Source organism: Lycorma delicatula, chromosome 1 (genome assembly GCF_047948215.1).
Source record: "Lycorma delicatula isolate Av1 chromosome 1, ASM4794821v1, whole genome shotgun sequence".
Classification (NCBI taxonomy): domain Eukaryota; kingdom Metazoa; phylum Arthropoda; class Insecta; order Hemiptera; family Fulgoridae; genus Lycorma; species Lycorma delicatula.
In genome coordinates this window covers 213,035,583-213,055,743 of record NC_134455.1, presented here as the reverse complement: position 1 = coordinate 213,055,743, position 20,161 = coordinate 213,035,583, and the positions used below count along the sequence as shown (strand labels likewise).

At 29.0% G+C, this 20,161-nt stretch overlaps 1 protein-coding gene across 3 annotated transcripts in view; it reads right to left on the bottom strand.

Annotated features, from left to right (window-relative positions):
• The window catches only part of LOC142328178 (CUB domain-containing protein 2), a 376,385-nt gene that overhangs the window by 292,940 nt on the left and 63,284 nt on the right, over nt 1-20,161 (bottom strand). For 2 of the 3 annotated variants that reach the window (XM_075371737.1, XM_075371745.1), the window contains exons 2-3: nt 13,536-13,626; nt 7,293-7,511 (exon numbers count right to left, since the gene is read on the bottom strand). In XM_075371737.1, coding sequence (XP_075227852.1) covers nt 7,293-7,416 — 124 coding nt within the window. In that variant the 5' untranslated portion in view covers nt 7,417-7,511; nt 13,536-13,626. The remainder of the gene's footprint in view (nt 1-7,292; nt 7,512-13,535; nt 13,627-20,161) is intronic. The other variant, XM_075371754.1, reaches the window with a different exon arrangement.

Below are 20,161 nucleotides of genomic sequence, written 5' to 3'. Positions count from 1 at the left end.
AATGTAATTAAGTATATATTTATATTATATTGTATATATTAATGTTTTATACATACTTCTTTTTTGTATAATAAACACACACACACACACACACAAATGTAATTATAATTATTCGAAACTAAGAATCACTAATAATTATTTCATAAGAAGTTTATTATTATGTAAATGAAGATAAAATAAACTGATAATATAACTGGTTGAAGTTCAGATATTGAAGAATGATTTACTCGTAAAATCCAAATCACTAATTAACTTATCATTTAAGAATATCTAATGTTCGATGTAATTTATATTAGAATGGATAAAGTAGAAATAGATGAGTTGATTATGAATTTACAATGAGCTTATCTCTTAATAAACTAGCTTAAACAATTTTGAAAGAAGGTCTTTTGAAAAAAAAGATACACTTACGGGCGGTAATGTCCTGAAACTCAACTTTGGTACCATGATGATAATAATATTGATTATTATTATGACAGCAAAGATACCATGCGATATTAGAAATCAATACTAAAGAGATTTACCACAAATTAAAAGTTTTCAGCTCAAGAAAGCGGTAAGTGTACTAAGTTTTATTCACGGTAGCATTCGAACACAAATGCACGCATATTCGTGTGCACGTACACATACACACAAGCAGAATCGTAACTGTGCGCGTGATATTACTTCTGCTTTATAACTTCCATGAAGAAAGGTGACGTTAAGTAGGCAAGTACACTTTTCGGTAATTGATTAAACAGTATCACGTGCACGAGTGTAAGTCACTACCACGATTAAAGTAATTTGTTTCTACGTACTCCGATGCATAAAGGTAAAAAGACCACTTCATTTTACAATATCATTTATGTACCGCTCATCGCCTGTCCAGATATCAGGCACGTACGACAAAAATAAGAGTAATCATCCATGCTATGTAAAACGGTCTGAAGTGCTTTTTGTCATACAGTATTGTATGTTTAAAATAAAAACAAAGAACGTGAAATAACCTGTTTTGTTAATTCCTACCCGCTCCAATTCCATTTGCCGAAATTGCACTATTGTGCCTTTTGTTTTGATTTGGTAACTGTGTTCTAAGCAATTAATTATAATAAAATTTAAATGAATGTCATGAGCAGGTTTCATGATATGACCAATTTATTTCATGATACGAGCAGAGCAAAGTTCTGTGTATCGTTTTTAATACAGAAGTTCAAGCTATTTTATTTCTTTTCTCTAAATACTGGATAAGTAGTCAACACGACTCTAACAAAATAACATTGTATAAAAATAATAAATAAACAAAAACCAGTCAAAATATCTTTCAAAAAAGTAGAGTCTTAATGTTCGTAAATCATACCGAAAACACGCTTACAAAACCTCGAATAAAACTGAGGTAATATTGAGTAATATTTTGACATCGATTCACAATAGTTGAAGTATTTATTACACTGCCTTTACACAAAAATTTACTAGCAAAACTATTCATAACACAATGAAATATGTCGACAGAAAACGGAATAATTGGCCAAAAACTCAATAACATCAATGTTATATTACATCAGGGGATACGTTGTACGTTTTGATAGAATATGTGTGAACGTAATGCTGTCTTAGGGACTGGAAAGGGATTAATTTTATACTAAATATCGATCTTTCTGCATACATTAATCAGTTAAAAGCTCCTAATTTAACATTCTGAAAACGTTTCCATAATTTGAATTAATTTTTTTTCAAAATTTCCAAGATATTGGAGTTTAGTGAATTTTGATTTCGACTAAAAATTAAGCGTTAGTATTTAAAAAATACCAGTAACATTAAAAGATCCAGATCGCTTCAGTTTTCAGTTTTATTTTTATATAAAAGATTCAGAAAAAATAAATGGTAAAATGAAACCGCAGAAAAGTATGATATGAAAAAAAACGGTTAAGATTTCCAAGCCGAGTTCAAATTTTTTCTAAATATGCTTTTCTCTCGTGAAATTTTTTAATATCGTCTAGTAAAACTGGCATCAAAAATTATGAAAGTATTTCAATAACGAAAGGGAAAATTAAAAAATACCTCCGCCATAACATCAATGGGTAAGAAAATATTATTAACAAATTGGCAACCAAATAAAAAAAATATGACCTGAAAAATTATACGTTGGTTAAGTGTGGTATCGAAAGAAATAGGGGTGGCAAATACATTGCGAATACATTGGATGGTCCTGAAGACGATATACTTTGAAACCACAGTGACGGAAATAAATCCTTCTCAGATGAAACTGACGACGATGACAACGACTCGACAGTAACATAGGAAGCTACCGAGAAGCCCTGTTTAGTCACAAAATATTACTGTGATTAGTGATAAAATAGCGTACTTATGAAGTTAAATATGTATGCAGCTAAGGAGATTACATTTGAGGTTTATAACACAAAATATAGTGTTAGTGCCTTCGATTTAGCTGTTTTACTGCATATTTGGATTATTCAAAAAATTGTTGTAAGTAGCTATTATTTAATTTTTATATTCATTTATCGAAATAGCATGAACTTAATGAAAAATACTGATATATGTATATATACAAAATACTTATATGACACCCTAATTTATAATACGGTAAGCTATGTTAATTCTGCATTAATTATACAAAATTTTAATATTTCTATTTTTTCTAGAAATTATCTACTGCAATTTAGGGTGCGTCTTAAATTCCATGGCGTCTTAAATTCGAAGAACTACAGTAGTTAATATTATTACTTACATCTAATACATGTCTTATGTAAATGAATAGATGCGTCTTGTGGTAATACCAACTGTCGATGTATGTCTCTTGAATCTCATTCTGGATGTTGATGCCTATGCAAGTCCGGTCTTGCTTCCAATTTCTTTTATTGTTTTGTCTTAGATCTCTTAATTATTATCTCACAGCAGTGTTCAAAATAAAATTTGTATTAAAATAAAATTTTTAGAAAATTTATTGATAAAATAATCTTTTAGTAGGACTACTAAACTTGAAAATTTATTGGATTAAATTTAAAAAAAAAAAAGACTAGCAGAGATTTAAAGTAAAAAAAAAAAATACAAAAAATAATCAAATCAATTTTAATTCCATGCTCTAGGAAGGGCTAGAAACCCACAACTTTTAACTTCGTTAAACATATGCTTCAAGTCAAATCAGTACTGTGTAATGTTAACATTTTAAAAATCTATAAGCATAAAATTGTGTATGGAAATAATAAGAATGTACGAGTGTAATATAAGCATCTATCATGAAATATCTTGACTAGCAGCTGATCATAACATGAGATATATCACTATGAAATTTAGTTTCATCCGTAGAATAGATTAATTTAATTGTCAACATGGCTGTTTAATTCTGTAATCTAAAAATATCTTTGGATTACGGGGTCTCACAATTTTCATTTATCTGTCACCTTTATTTGACAATTTTTATAATGACAAAGCGAATTAGCGAGATATGATTTATTAATACAATTGTTTTTACATTTCCTTAGAAATTTCATCAGTAATAAAATAAAGTCTGGAACGATTCCATATTATCAGCTGCTGTTCTTTCATAATAAAGAATAATTCTAATTTTATCACATTAGCATAAATAGTGAAGTTATTAATACTAATACCAAAGATTCTGAATTCGAATGAAACATACGCAATCTTGAAAGTGAAACTTGTAGGGTGATTACGTCAAAGGAACAGAAAAACTACATGTAAAGGAAACGAAACAAGAAGGTGTTAAAGATAAGAAGGGGTAGAATAATTGCAAGAATAGCATAACACGACGAGAATATGAGCGATGATATTTGTTTTAATAAACATTTTTTTGATGTTAAAGCTTTTGAGTCGGCTAATTTTTATAATAGAAATAAAATACATTTTCTTTATTATTTTTTATGTCAGAATTTTTAATTATACTTCTTACTGACTTAAAAAAAAAGAATTCTTTTAACATGCATTTCAAATAACCTATTGTATATTTACATGTAGTTCAAGGTTTTTTTCACCAAATGATTTCGGTAATTCTTCCGTTATTTTTCGTTATTCTTTCGTAACTTCTGTAATTCTTCCTAATTAAATTAGTATAGGATTGTTTAGTGTTACGATATATATTTATTCTGATATTCAAAGCAAACCAATCTTAATTCAAAATAATCATTATAAAGTTTCTCTAAATTCTTTTTCATATCTAAAAAATAGATAAACTGAAAATGATAAAAAAATTTAAATTTCCATTCTATGAGATCTGTAAAGAAGAATAAGATATGATTATTTTCTGCTTTTCACATTTTAGCGATTTTTTTTTATTTATCGTTTTGTTAAAATTTACTTTATTAATAGTCAGTCGGTTATACTATTTTGCTGAGATTTTTTGTTGTTAATTTTATGCGAGTATTGTAATGAGAAAAAAGTCTCTTATGTTAGTCTATTCGTAAGACTAGACCAGACCAGAAGACGTATTTACACACACGAGACGTATGTCTCATGAGAGCTTTAAAAAATATAAAGTGGCATTGCCATGCCGAGTAAAACCCGATTTCTCGTTACCTCGTATCTGTTTACACGACTCGTTCGAATAGATGAGAGTACAAACATCAGTATTTGGACTGTACAGAGGAGGGAATGAAAAAGAAAGTAAATAAAAGCTACAATATTATGTTTCACAAACCGTCAACATTAATAATGAGATTTATTCGTATAATTTTTTTCTATATTAACACACCTGATGCTAATGTTACGTGCAGATTAAAGTAATTTATTTTAATTCGATATGATATACTACCTGAATGTAATCATATTATACGCTTTCAACTGATAAAATAAAGTTCTTATATTACTTTAAATTATTCTCTTCTGTGATGAGGATTAATTTTTAATCTCATCTTTAATTAAGATAAAGTTACTTTTTCCGAATTAATTAATTTATCAGGACAATTTTTTACTTACACTATTTCAGATGTTAAAGAAACTTATATTAACTGCTTTAATTTTAACTAGTACAGTAACGGTTATCACTAACGGGCGATTGCCAATAAGAAGCAGTATTTCGTTTTTTTTTCTAATGAATATACAAATTGCGTGATAGTGGTATTAATGGATGTTCGATGGATGAGTCGAGGAGTGTGCTAGAATTCTAGGTTTTTCAAGTTCTTGATGTCAGACTTCAGTGTAGTAAGAGGTGCATGTATAATAGCCCGATTATGTTTTCTTTTTTCAGATGACAGAATTTTTTCACTTTTTCAACAAGGAAAATAGATTGCAATTGTTTATTTCTCAACCTTTGTTTGTTTTTTGGGTTTGTTTTGCAAATTCAGATCATTAAGACACATAATAAGTAAGGTGTGTTATTGATGATCGTTTATCAGTTAATTAAATGGTTGTTTACAACCATACAACCGTGTAGTTGTATGTTTGTAAATACTGTAGAATTTAACAGCCGTTTCACGTTTGATCTTTAAATTAAATCCGTAGAACTAATCACCGCTGGTAAAATATCTCAATTTCTATTCGTTAATATTTTTTTATTAAATAATTTTTACTTTCTTTCAGCATGCGAAAGTATTAATAAGTGAGCTAATCGGTATTGAGTAGGAATAGAGATTTCACGTGTATTTTTTCTTTTAAATACTTCCAATTTTGATGCGATATAAAATCTCAAATATTATATACCCTGCTTATTATGTATTACATGTTTATTGTGTATTATTTCCGCAAAAAAAGTAACACAGATTATGTGGTGTCCATCAACATTAACAAGGAGTTTGATATAATACACACATATAAAATTGAACCGTTTCTAAAAAGTGTTAACATTTTGCCTGTAAATCTTAACACAAATTATTATACTCTATAATAAATGGACAAACACAATTATAATTTAATACACCTTTCCATCATATTTTAAATTCTTGTCGTTGTAATTCAAGAAAACCGCCAATAAAATCCTTTGCCATCAAAATTAGATACATCAGCACCAGTGAGTAAAGATATTTGGAAAATTGTCTGAAAGCGTTATGTTATGAGTTTTTAAAACTTTCTTTTTAATAAATTGGTTTGCCTATCTTTAAAAAAAATAATAGTTTTTAAACTATTATTTTTACTATCCTAATACTATTTTTTGTATACGAGGTAATTCTAGATTAATAATTTTGTAAAGAATAAATGGATGTTCGGTTATTAAGTTTTAAAAAAAGACTAAAAGTTGACTGACTTTTATAGTGGTTTTTCACTAAAAAAAAACTTTTAATGTTACGTCATCTAATTAAAGTAAGTTTTAATTTTTTATTCAACTGTTCTGTATCCATAATAAGGAATATTTTTTAATTAATTTCTCGCTCATATCACCTATTGTATTCAATTTCGCAAATGTAGTACAACGAAATGGCCTGGATATTTTATAATACTCTTATTTAATCAAACTCGAGCAAAAAATTTAAACATTTTAACAGAGAGAAAATTATTTGGTTCTTAATAAATTAAGATCGCCGCAATATTTTTTTATTAATTTTATTTACGAGCAAGTTTATAAAAATAATCTGATAAAACTTTTTCAGATATGTACACTTTTAAATCTTTTATTGTATTTAAATTTGACGACTTATCATTTATTACAGAGAAAACCGAAGTATTAAATCATAAACTTCTAATATTTATATTTCACATGTAAAAAACTTATTTCTTTAAGTTTTATTCAGAACATCTTATTGTCTTTCTTCGACCCCACTTAAAAATACATTAAATTTTACGCATTATTATATCCGAATAGGAAATTATAATAATTTTCGTATGCATTAGTATGAGCATTAATGATACACCTGCCGCTTACAATGTGAACTCTTTTAAAATGAAATAATATAAAACTAGCACACAACGTTAATTGTAAAATCGTTTTTAGCAAAGGAATTTTAATACAATTACAGTCGTTACCTGTTAATTTGGTACATATCGTGTGTGTATCTTAATTAAACTTGCTTAGTTTTCATTTTAATCGTGTAGTAAAAAAAAATATACACGCATTAAAATATCTAAATTATAAAGTATTTAAAATAGATAAATAATGTATACAGAGAGAGAGAGAGAGAATTTCATTTTACATTTGTGTTTATAAAAGTTATTGTAATCAGTCCTCTGTTAAATGAATGATGGAATAATCAACTGAATTTATGTAAGAAAAGGGCATTTCAAACAAACTGACTGTTAGTTAAAGGTTATCTCGCTAATGATGCGGTACCTTCTTTTACAAATGCATCAGTATTTAAGTAAAAGAAAGAATATAAAATATAAAGAATACAGTAGGAATTATGAAAAATTACCAGAAAAAAGTAATCCGTTTTTCGCCAGTGTTTCCAGTAGTTCATTTTCCCCGTTACATAATATTGTTAAGAAATTATATAAAAAAATTGTGTGCGATAAAAAAAGCGTCTGATAATTATTCATGTTTACTGTTTGTTGTATTTAACCTCTAATACTTTTCACCAATTTCACGAATAAGAAAACCCATTCTTCGTCAAGATGCTTCGTACGTGCCGATTCTAAAAAAAATAAATGAGTGTGATTATCATCTTGTACAAATAAATATATCACAACTTTTCCAGTGATATATGAAATAAGACACCTGAAAAAAGGATTTCAAATATATATATATGCGTGCGCACGCGCGGTTTGAAATCCTTTTTTCAGGTTTCGGTTAGTATTTACAGAATTACATTCTTATCGCATCCTTTCTTTTCCATAACCTTAACATACACGTTTTAAATAAATGTGGGCTTTACAAACGACTAATGCGTAAACTTTAATTCCTATTTCATCCGAGTTTTCTAAATGACGTAGTATATCGGCAAAAGTGCTGCATAGCCCTACTATCTTGGATTTTTAGTTAAAATGTCTTCCTGAGATTTATCTGTCTACAATTAATTTCTCCAGACAATAAAAACTTACCAACCTTTACTAATTAAATCTCTAAATTGATTAAACATTCGTTAGTAATGAATGTTTAATAAATTTAAATTAATTTTACGAGTACTGTTTTTTAAAGTCGTTTTCTTCCACACAAAATAACATAACCATTAACAAAATTACTATTAATCATTAACCCCTACCCAAACTACTGACTCATAGTAGATATGATGCATTGTATTATAACAAAAAGAACATTAATTGTTACTTTATTCTACTTACCGTAATTCTTCTAACGGCTGTGAAGTATGTAAATCACTTGAATTCAGAAGTAAATAAAAACGTTCACTGTACGTAGAGTACCTTTTATGAACAGAATGAACGTCTCTCCACAGCTTGGCTTCGTTGTAGATAAAAAAAGACTACTTCACTCTCCATCTTCCTTATTAAACATGCGTAAGAATATTTAATAAGAAATATAACTTATGTTGACCATAGGCTATATAAGGGCTTAGGACTTGCTAAGCTTGAAAATGGTTAAATAGTTTTTATGATTCAAATTGTTTACGACCATTACGCTTATTGCACTTAACGTAATACTCATTAGATAATGAAAAGAAGTAAAATCTATTATTGCTAACAAGACGTGTTTAGGTTCAAGATTTCCGGGCGAGTTGATTAAAATTTCAACTTCTTGCGCATTATTGTATCATCATAGACTAAAATTTATTTTAAAAAGAAAGAGTACTGCTATTATCGGATTCTTTTTTAAATTCGTATTATTACATTCTAAATAAGACAACAGATGTATGTTATGTCAAGGACAACTTTATTATTTTAAATAGTGTTAACAATACTGGTTTTATTGTGAATACTGAAGGTTTAAAACTCATTTTAATCTCTAAAACTTGTCTCCCCGATTTCCCATTCATTAATAGGTGCAGAAGCATTCCCAGACTGTTGCTCTGGGGCCATTCAAATATTACGTAACCAAATTTTGGTCACTTCGGAATTCCATTCCTAGTATTTAAGCAACCTAGAGCGTTTAATCGAACTTCTCTGTCTAAATTAGCAAAGTAATTGTTGACTGACACAAATCTATGGATTTTTTTAAGTAGGAAGTAATTATCAACTCCTAATTTTCCGTTTATTGTAAAAGTTGAAGTAACTTTTCGTCAACAAAGCTTATATTAATTTTAATCGCAATTATCAGGTTGGAAAAAAAATGATGTGCTTACTTTCATTTTGAACCTTCTCAGTGCTTACCTCCTATCTAATTAGTTAGAATGTGTAATTAGCATCTTCAAATATGTGATTGCCGATTGTTACAATATTGAAATTCTTCTAAAAACAACAAAAGTATTGATGCACCTAATTTTTTTTGTAAACTATTTGCACACATTTTTCTTGTAAATATTTTAAACAAGATTTTTATCAATTACTCAATTTTCAGTTTTCTGGAACGACTTGTTTCCGCCTTGCTGTTCACCAATACGGCATCCGTCATCCGTTTACTTCTGTTTTATACGCGAGAGAATTATCTCTAAAAGGAGACATCGAAAAATCATTTTTTTGTTTTTAACATTTCTGAGTTATCAATGCCAAAGGTCAAAAGGAAATTTTTTATACCTAGACGTATGAAATATTGAATGAAAGTTATTAAATCGTACTATTATAATCGTAATAGTACGATTTAATAACTTTACTATTATAATCGTAATAGTACGAGTATAATAACTGTTTTGTTTTATTTTTCAATTAAAGATTGAACAATTTAAAATGTATCTTCAAACTATGTACAGTGAAGAAATTGTAAATCTTCTTACTCATTGGTATTAAGTAACTCTATTCTAGTTTCATGACAAATCTATTCAATATCATAGGTAAATTTTACGTAAAGAAATATGACGATATAATGTATAATTATACCAATGTAAACATTAGATAATTTTTTTAAAACAGTCATCCATTTTCTGTAGATACTAACTATGTTTTTCTTTTTTTGATAATCTCGCCTTTGTAGTACCTTAACTATATTTCTTACATAAAATTTACGAATGTTGTCAATACATGTGATAAAAGTATAACATATGAAACTTATTCATTAATACACGTTTCAACATGATTCAATTATCATTTATGTCACAAATATATCAACGCTGTTTTTCCTACTGGCTAACAAATGCTAATCTAATGTACATTAAACTAAACAAATCGGTAATCCGTAGGTTCAATTGTACTTAAAAATGTTATTTCTTATATTTACTTGGTTAAAATTTCTGCAAATTTGTTAACGGATTTGCTTTATTAATAAATTCAAAACTCATTAAAAACATTAGCATAGAGATTTAGAAAAATTAAATTAATTTTACAAATTTTTTATGAAAAAGAGGCAATAATAATTTATACGTTCATTTTTTAACGGATATTTTACAACTTTGGTTGTCCATATTTCATTTATTAAAAACAAAGAAAAACATGTTCTACTTGCTGAAACAAAATAGACGGTTAATACTTTTAAACTGTTTATGATTTTTCTCATTTAAAGAAAAATACAGAATTGCTCAACATATTACGTGACATTCTATCTATTTTTTGGGTTCATTTCAATTATTCAGAAGATATTATTAAATATATTAAAGATTATTTTTATTATTACTGTTATTATTCAACAGACATTAAAGGTATTAATATGTCTTTGTAAAACCTGTTATAATTTTAAAAACTGAATTTTCTTCATTAAATAAATGTTAACATTTTAAAATATTTGTATTGGCTGACCTATTCTCTTACTATTCCCAGCAAGGGTCTAACTAATGTTTTCCCTACCCTTTCATTCGTCACATATTCCTCATTATAATAAATGTAAACCTGATACACGTATCAGGATTAAAACTAATGTATATTACACTAGTTCAAATTAAAATATGTTGTATCAAGTTTAAAACTTATATATATTTCATTAATATTACATAATATTACATTAGTTACTGTGAAAATATATTGATTTAATATCATTAATCAGTAAACGTCGTTAATCATATTCTAAATCGATTTAGAGTATGTCGCTCATATTTAGATAATATTTTCGTTTATTTCCTACATAGCCATTAATAAATATGTCTTATTCACACCGCCGAAAGCCGTCCTACCTGGGCTTATCAGTCAAAAGAATGGGAAATTGTGGAGGAGTAACAATCTCATAAAAAAACGAGATTATATCTGCCTCCAGATAGTAACAGCCAGTTATTGGTCCCCGCTTAGGAATACAGATAATAAATGGGTTAACGGTTTCGATGGTGGAAGAGGAAGTTTTTCCAAACGGCATAGAGGACCTAGGATGAGGGTCTTCTAACGAAATGTGGTGGCGGGATTGCCATTCCAAGTTAGCAATCCCACCACCGGTTTTACTCACTACAGCGCTCACACCACAGCCGAGGGTAACCTGACGTTAAGAGGAACATAGGACTTATGGATTTCTGCTATGTTTCACAAAACCGTTCACCGTGAGTAGGACAGGCAATCCTGGTGATTGAGATATGGAAGAGGAGAATTTCTAAATACTCTCATATAAATGAAAGAATAGTAACAATTAAATTCAGAACAGATAGACATAGATTGACAATAATAAGAATTAAAGCTCCTAAAGAAGATAGAAAAGAAAGAAATCTACTCGATTTCTATGCACAAAGTAGTCTGTAAAATTAACAAGACACTATCTTGGAATCTGGGGTTCAGTGCGAGGATTGGGAGAGTATCAACAATACCAAATACGCTAGGGCCCTAAGGATATTATTTACAGTCGGACAATCAAAATAAACTAGTCTTTCAGTTTGCTTTGTCTAAGAAGTTAAACGTAAACAATATTTTTTAAGAAAAAAACCATCCTCAGAGTTATCTGAGGTACGAGGGAATCAAATTATTAGGGATCCACTGTTGACTGGTAAATGATACAATGAAAATCAAATGCAAGATATAAGTATTTAAAGAGGATTTATTTGTACAGTGACCGTTATCTATTGATGGGTAGATTGACAATTATAGCGAGATGAACATTTGACGATGTAAAAATAGAATAAAATACGAGTAATAATCTAGCATGTCATTTTAATTATTTAAAGTGTTAGTTCGCTGAACGATTGCATTATTGAGATTTTAGATGTTCGGTGTTAGGTTCTATTGTTAGGATTTAAAAGGTGATGTTAGTTCGATGTTGAAGGAAAAGTAAATACGTTCAAAATTTGTGGCATCATCGATAAAATATTCAGTAATAATACCAGAATAGATAAAAAAATGAAACTCTGTAAAGTAATAACCGTCCTACTTCTGAATGGAAGCGATTCGTGGGTTACTACAAAGCGACAGAATCTAAAGGGTACGGATGAGAGTTTTGCGGAAAATTAAGGGTTGTTCGCGACTGAAACGATTACGCAATACAGATATATATGTGCCGATTTAAACATCTTTAGCTTGCACGAGAGAATCGCTGATTATTGCGATCGGTGGCTGTAACATTTAGAAAGATGTCAAACAAAAGACCACTACTAAAGATTCAATATTATATTCTGCAAGGATATAAGGAAGTTAGACGACCTAGAAGATGGTTATCAAAAACATAAACGTAAACATCTATGTTTATAATGTGTAAAAATATGGTATCAAAACTAAATGCGGATTATTGAGACCTCGCGGCATTGACCCCTCCGCCAAGTGTGATTATTGTGAAAGGGAGGTATTCTGCAAACTCCACAGAATGCACGGTGTTCGAATGCGACCGATACTTACAGTGCATAGAAGAAAGCCTGAGAGAATCCGGCAAGCTTACCCCCAATAACATCATGGAGACTATGCTGCAGAATGAACACGCGTGGGACGCGATGTCGAAGATGTTGGTGACAATTATCCGTTCAAAAATTGCGGAAAAAGTACAGGGTTGAAATCCCTTTGATTATCTCTTGGGACTGTATTCCTAATTAAAGCAGGTCCGCGAAGAGAAGTAAGAGACAAATAATGTAGTACAATTGATCGTTTGGAATATATATATATATCTACACACAGTGTGTGTATATATGTAGTATATATAAAATACTTCTAAATTAATAAACTAGGTAAAAATAATAAAACTTATGATAATAAGTTTTATTTATTACCAATACAAATTATTTCATTTGCAAAGAAACCAGGTAAATGATGAAAAAATTCAATTTATGACATTTATGCATCAATAACATTAATAATTCACTAATAATAATACGAATACTTTTTTTTTTTACTTAAGTCAAGAAAAGTGACTAATAAAAGAAAAAAAATTAATTAAAAAAAAGTTGGAGGTTTTTTTTTTTTAAAAATATTAAATTAATCGCCAGAAATTGTTTTCAATATATTATCTATTACAAAATTTTGGTTCTCTAAAAAATGTTAAAAGTAATACTTGTATCAAATAAACAAGTATTATTTTGATAGTTTTTCAGGTTTTCTTTTTGTTATAGAAGTGAAATATTTTAGGTAAATTAACTTTTTAATTTACATATAATTTTCAAAGTTAATTTTTATAATTATTATTTGTTTAAATAGTATTATTTCAAATTTGTTTTGTCACTACGAAATATATTGCTAATAACATTATAAATGAATTTATTTTAATACAAATAAATATTGACCATATCGGCTGAGTCCGGGCGTGTTGATGCTGGAGGAGACAAACTGATGACAGCGATGATGATGATGTGTTACAAGCGGGCTTCCATTCACCTGAAAACAGACAAACTGCATTAACCTCTGATGCGATAGCAAGATACACATACAGTACACACATATATAATAGTGTGTTCTTGCGTGCGGGTGAATAAGCCATATTCGCCATTGTAGTCTCATCAAATATTTGCAGTTCAGTTATAAGCGCTACAGAAACTGAACGACAGTATTAGTCAAGGACGAATATAAACGATCACGGTTACAAATGACGAATATTTCATTTACGAAAGAAAATAAAAGAAAAATTTTTACTATTAAATTTATACAAATTAAAGGGAAGAATAGTAGAAACGATAAGTCGTGATGTTTGTCCATCAGTACTGGACGCGTTGCCTTTGCCGGTGTATTTCTAGTAGAGTAATTCGTTTTAAAGCTAAGGTAAAAATTCACAAGAGGTCCTATTGTATTTTGCGATTATTTTATGCGTTTTACGTTCAATTCATTTCACTGCTTAGAACCGAAAAATTTAACCGAATCTCAAGTCCTATTTTTTTATATACAACTGGAAATTATGTCTGTAAAATTTCCCAAAATTGCATTTCGTTTAATTCACTTACTAACCGTTCCTTTCTAATAGTCTTAGATAAATTTTAATTTTTTATATTAACATTTGTTTCTTTTATAGGTAATATTTTGATCAATAGATTTTAGAGGATGGTTATTTGTAGAAGTAAACAATTTAAAACAATTGGTTCGAAAAATTGACCAAAGTAAGAAAATGTATGTTTAATTAAAGTCAATTGTTACATATACAGTGATATTAAAAGGACCTCCTGCGATCTCTATGACAGAGTGGCAGTATTTCGGTCTTTCATCCAGAATATCCCGAGTTTGAATCCAGGTTAGGAATGGTTTTTTCATACGCTATCAAATTTCAATTTCATATTCCCACGCAAAATCTTCAAATATTTGTAGGACAAAAATAAATAAATAAATTTAAAGGTAGGGAAAATTCTTCTTGGAGATCAAATGAACTGTAGCAAAGTACTAAAACTCGTATAATAATAACCATGAAAATCAGTGTTACACTTATACAAATATAATTGTAATTGTATTTTTTATTACGTAATTAGACTTGTTTGAACAATTTTATTGCAACCACCCAAATAAAAACATATTACTTTTAAGTCATTTTATTAAAAATATGAAGACATATTAACACCCGCTAATTTTTAAAGAGCGTCAGTAGAAGAAGGAGGTTCTCAGTTCAACCGAAAGTATTTTTTTTTGTAGTATTAACTTCAATCATTGATGATTCTTTTTTACTTTTTTCAGGAAGTCCTTTTGGTCGTCCATAAGTAAGTTTATGCTGTATAATTTTTGTCGATTATTTAAAAGAAAAAGTTGGCTATTTATACAATTTGAAAAGTAATTTTAATATGCAGCTTGAAAACATTGTGATATTAAAATATATTGGTTCGAAAATCTACAAAATAAATTGAATTACTGTGTAAAAAAGTAACACATTCTTGAATTCCTTAGCTTTAATTCACGGACATAACTCATCCCACTTTTTATTTGTATCAAGACGCAAACTATTTCCGTCTTTATTGTGTCTTTGCAGCAGTTCTTTCTTCGCATTTTTAAATGCCAATTATGTGTTTGTCGTCAGTTAATTACCTACTGTTACAGCTTATTTTTTCATAGAATCATAAATATTATTTATTGATAATTTCACTTGCTTGACTCCTAAGTTTTCTGTTTCTTTACTACGGATTTAAATTCTGCCATAAAAAAACCTTACTAATAACACACGAACAAAAATAAAACAAAAAATAATATATTTAAAATTAATTATATATTTCAAAAAATTAGCGAAAAACAATGAGTAATTAATTAAAAATGATATGACCGCACAAAAACGCTATCCGAATACCTTCACTGAACACGATATAAACTGGATTAAAGTTATGTTTTTATACACACATTGTGTACTACGAATGACAGATCTAAATATAATCGTGACGAAAGACATAATTTCTAACTGCATGTATAAATTTTCATAGCGCCTGTACATAATAACAATCAGCTTAGTTATTGGTTTAAGAATTGTTATTGTTTACGAGATTGAGTCATTAGGCATTTTTATACATTTAATCAACTCAAGTGGAAAGAACTGAACACAAAATAACAGAAGTGTATTGTTTGGGTGCCCGTATTGTTTGTAAGTAGAAAAATGAAATAAAAATAATAATTACGCGCAAAAATAATGCTTTGGAAAACAATAGTACAATAAGATGTCAGCACGTTACGTCACAAGCTCGTAGATTCGCTGGGGCAACTATGCCATATTATCGGAAAAATGTTGGTTTACAGTATTCTAACTAAACAGAAATTATTGGAAAATAAATTTAGAAAGTAATTACTATGAAATATTTTTAGAAAACTTTGGAGAATTTTACACGGGCTTAAGTAATTTTTATCATAACGTGCAAAAAGACAACTTATTTTTAGTTTCCGTTTAATTTTTTGACTTTTGAATTCTACCAATGAAGTGAAATTAATTATATCGGCAAAAATTTATTTCATAATAAAATGATGTACCTGATTATTTTTTAGCAAAATGAAGAAAGTAGAACTAAAATACATCGGCTAAGATGTAATTGGTCAAAATTAAGCCCTATAACTTATAATAAAATTGTGGTTATAATAATTTCAAACTGTTTCGATTTTTCTTTGATAAAAAACCTTTGATTTAAAAAAAACCTCGTTAATAAAAAAAATGTTGTGGTTTAATAATGTTAAAAGCTTATAATCCATTAACTTTTTTATAGTTCAATTGGCAGATACTTATGTAATTGAATTTTTACCAGCAGACTGTTGCCGATATTAAGAATACTTTTGAATTGAAATTAATACTTTTGTAAGTAGAAAAATGAAATAAAAATAATAATTACGCGCAAAAATAATGCTTTGGAAAACAATAGTACAATAAGATGTCAGCAAGTTACGTCACAAGCTCGTAGATTCGCTGGGGCAACTATGCCACAACATGCATTGCTTTAGCAAAAATAGGATAACACTATTTTTTTTACTCTCCTTATTCGCATCGATATTGATAGGGCGTTCGAATGACAGAAGAACTTTACAGTGGGAATAGCTGAAAAAAGCCTTAATTTTTCATTATTCAATGATTTAATAATTTCAAATTTGATAATAACTACCAGATAAAATCAGTATATCTTATACAGGTTTGCTGGACAATTAATTACAGTTAACGTGTCACGATATTTAACTTTCAAAACAATTAAGGAATTGGTCATATCCTTTAAATTAGACTGGAAATAATTTCGACCGTATTTACTTGCTCTGCAGATTTTTCTAGTTGTTTTAGTGGTAGTATGTGTTAATATATACATTGACTTATTTTCGAAGTATTCCATGAAAACTTAAAGCTAACATTCGAAATGAATATTCAACTGGCGGTATCTCTTCCAAAAATAAATTAGAATACATTTTTATGAGAAATAAAATAAGATTCGTAGTAAAAATTTGAAAGCATTTCCATTGTTTCAAAAAATTCTTTAAAAAGAAAATAAGAATTGGATTCAAATCGGAACTGCTCCAAAAGGTTTAGAGGATTAAAAAATGGTGACATTAAATTCTATAATTAATTACACGTATCTTTTCTTAATGTTTTTTGAACTAGTATAAAATCTTCTAGAAAAAATTGTTAAGTATTTTATTAGATAAATTAACTAACTTCGTAACTGTCAGTCAAGATTGTACCTCGGTTTAATATCTTTTTTGTTATACTGAATCTAAAGCTTCCGAAGAACTTTTAAAAACAAAAACATGTTAATTATAACCAAGATTAATTAAACGCCATACTTTTTAATCCAAATTATTAAATAATGGTGTTGTCAAAAGTCAGTACTTATATATGTGAGAGACGACACGCTACCGGCTTACAATATAAACCTAATTGGTAATACCTAATTGGTAAATAAGTAAATAGACATTTATTTGAGCTAATATTTTCGTCGTGCACGCAATATATTTAAAACATCAACATTTTTTTACCGACCTCATAATCTAGCAATTGAATTCAAAATTAGCAGCATCATTTGAGTCAGAAAATTTTTAAATTACAAATATTTTTATGGCTGAGAAAGCCATCGCCTATATATTATTGCTCAAAAAGGATGCTGCATGAATTTTCAGCTAAACGAATGACTTCTTTTAACGATAACTTTTAAGAACGAAAAAGGGGAAATAGCTGAAAAAATACACAAAAGAAGTTCGGCAATCATTGACGTAAAGGGAAAACGGAAACGACACAAAGACGTTGTAAAGAGTACACAACAAAATGAAAAAAAAAAATACTAAGGTAGGAAGGAGGTAAACTCACAGGAAATAACACACAAATCGAACGCGCAAGAAAAAACATAAAAACGACAAGAAAACAATAAATATGAGTAAGCAGTAATGTAAAAATACATTATAATTCGATTAACCCAGTTGCGAGTTTAAAGAAATCTAACTTTAATTAGGGAAAATTAATTACAATAAATTATAAATTCTACCAACAGGTTTTAAAAATTTAACAGGCTGTTTTCGATTTCGGCTACTACGGTCTGCATATTTCGGCTGCGGTTGCCACAACCGCAGTCGAATGCTAGTTTTTGCATGCTAGTTTTAATCTAAGCGCAATGGCGCTTATCAAACGTAAAGTGGCAAATCGGTTTGAGGAAGTCAGTTAGCAAACATAATGATGATTATCAGAAGTCATAAGAAATTTACGATTTAATCTGTTTTGAGCACAATAAAGGAGGACTGACTTATAACTCCCTCGTGAATATAGCGTCTTTAAATCGTCGTATCTTGTCATTAACGAATAACCGCTCGCTTTGCCGGACAACTCCCAAACAATGTTTTACCAAAGACGTGCGATCGCAAACTTCTTGAAATAAGGTCGAATGCGATTTCAGAAGCCACGAGAAAAGTATAAATTTCAGCAATAAATACGAGAGACAATCCGATCATGTAACTTATCTGACCGACCACTAATGTATATCGATTGAACACCCTCTTTAGAAAATCCCCGCTATCGCACCTGGATTAATCTGGCGTAGAATATCCGATAACTCTTTCAACAATATTAGATGATTATTATGTTTATTTCTTAGAGGAAATTGACTTAAATTAAAATGTAACTTCCAAGAAGGGATATTACGGCTAAATAGCGTACATTTCAAATAATTTTAGTTATTATAAAACGTATACGTCGCGTAATTGTTCTCGTACTCGTGCAGTGGTGAGGTTCGATATTGCTATTGTGAACCCCTGTCCGACAAACAAGATTACACAGACGATATGTAGGTTCCGCCTTTATTTAACACGCGTACGCCGATGCCAGTTTTGTAAAAACTTCACTCGCAATCCTTGTAGTGGAATTTCCCTTGTTCATTGTGGGGGGGTGAGGGGGGTAGTGTGGCGAGTGGGATCGCCACAAAGCTTCTCACAAAGTCTTCTCTTACGGGAGTCAGGATGCTTCATTAAACTTTGTATTCCATAATCAGGTTTTTTTAATAAATGCTTATAGTGAAGGCAGAATAGTGTTTTTAACTGAAGCACAACCATTAGTTCTTTTTTAATAATTTTCGAAAAGATAATCGTAATTTGCTTAATGAGAAAGATCATAAGGATTTTTATGATTCACTATATGTTTTAAAAAAATATGTAACTTCAATTTCAAAATAAGAAATTTGTAAACGGTAAGATAAATGTAAACTGAGCACATATTATGTTATCTGGGTATTATTTTGGTCGTATTGACTTCATGCTAAAAGATTTAATGAAAAATAAACACTGGAGTATTAAACGTAAGCAAAGTCCACCATAAGGAAAGACAAATTAAGAAATTTTTTCAAGTTTAATCCTTAATTAATACGTTACAAATAACTTTTTAAAGGTTTTTATGCAATTCTGAACAAGAAGACCGACTTTTCATAATTTTATTTTGCGTAATATATTTTTTGTATAATTCTTTGCGCAAGAAATGTACAAAACATAAATTAAATGAAAACACTAAAGGTATATATTTTTTTTGAATTTAATATTAAAATATATTTTCTGTATATCAGAGATAATCAAACTATTATAACCGTAATTTGATGAAATAATTAAAAATAACGAGTAGACCCTACCTACACTCAAGCATCAATTTTAAACTCAGTTACTATTGTGACTCACTGCATAAGCGCGTACGAAAAATACAATACAAAGTCAATAAAACCTAAAATTGAGATTATTTTGTATGTTGTCGACCTTAAATTGATCGCAACTCAAGAACTATTCAATCAATTTTCATAAAATTTTCACGTGCACAATTTCAGGTAAACTATTATGTCATATCTAAATTACGATGAAATTTTTTTAGTAGTTTTGGAGATTATCGAGCCAAAAATTTTATATTTAGGCTTAAATATATACGAGTAAAGTACAAACAATATAGAAATATTTCTAGAAATTCTAGCACGGATTCTAGAAATATAGAAAATATATACAGTGAAATCTCCCTAAGAATACC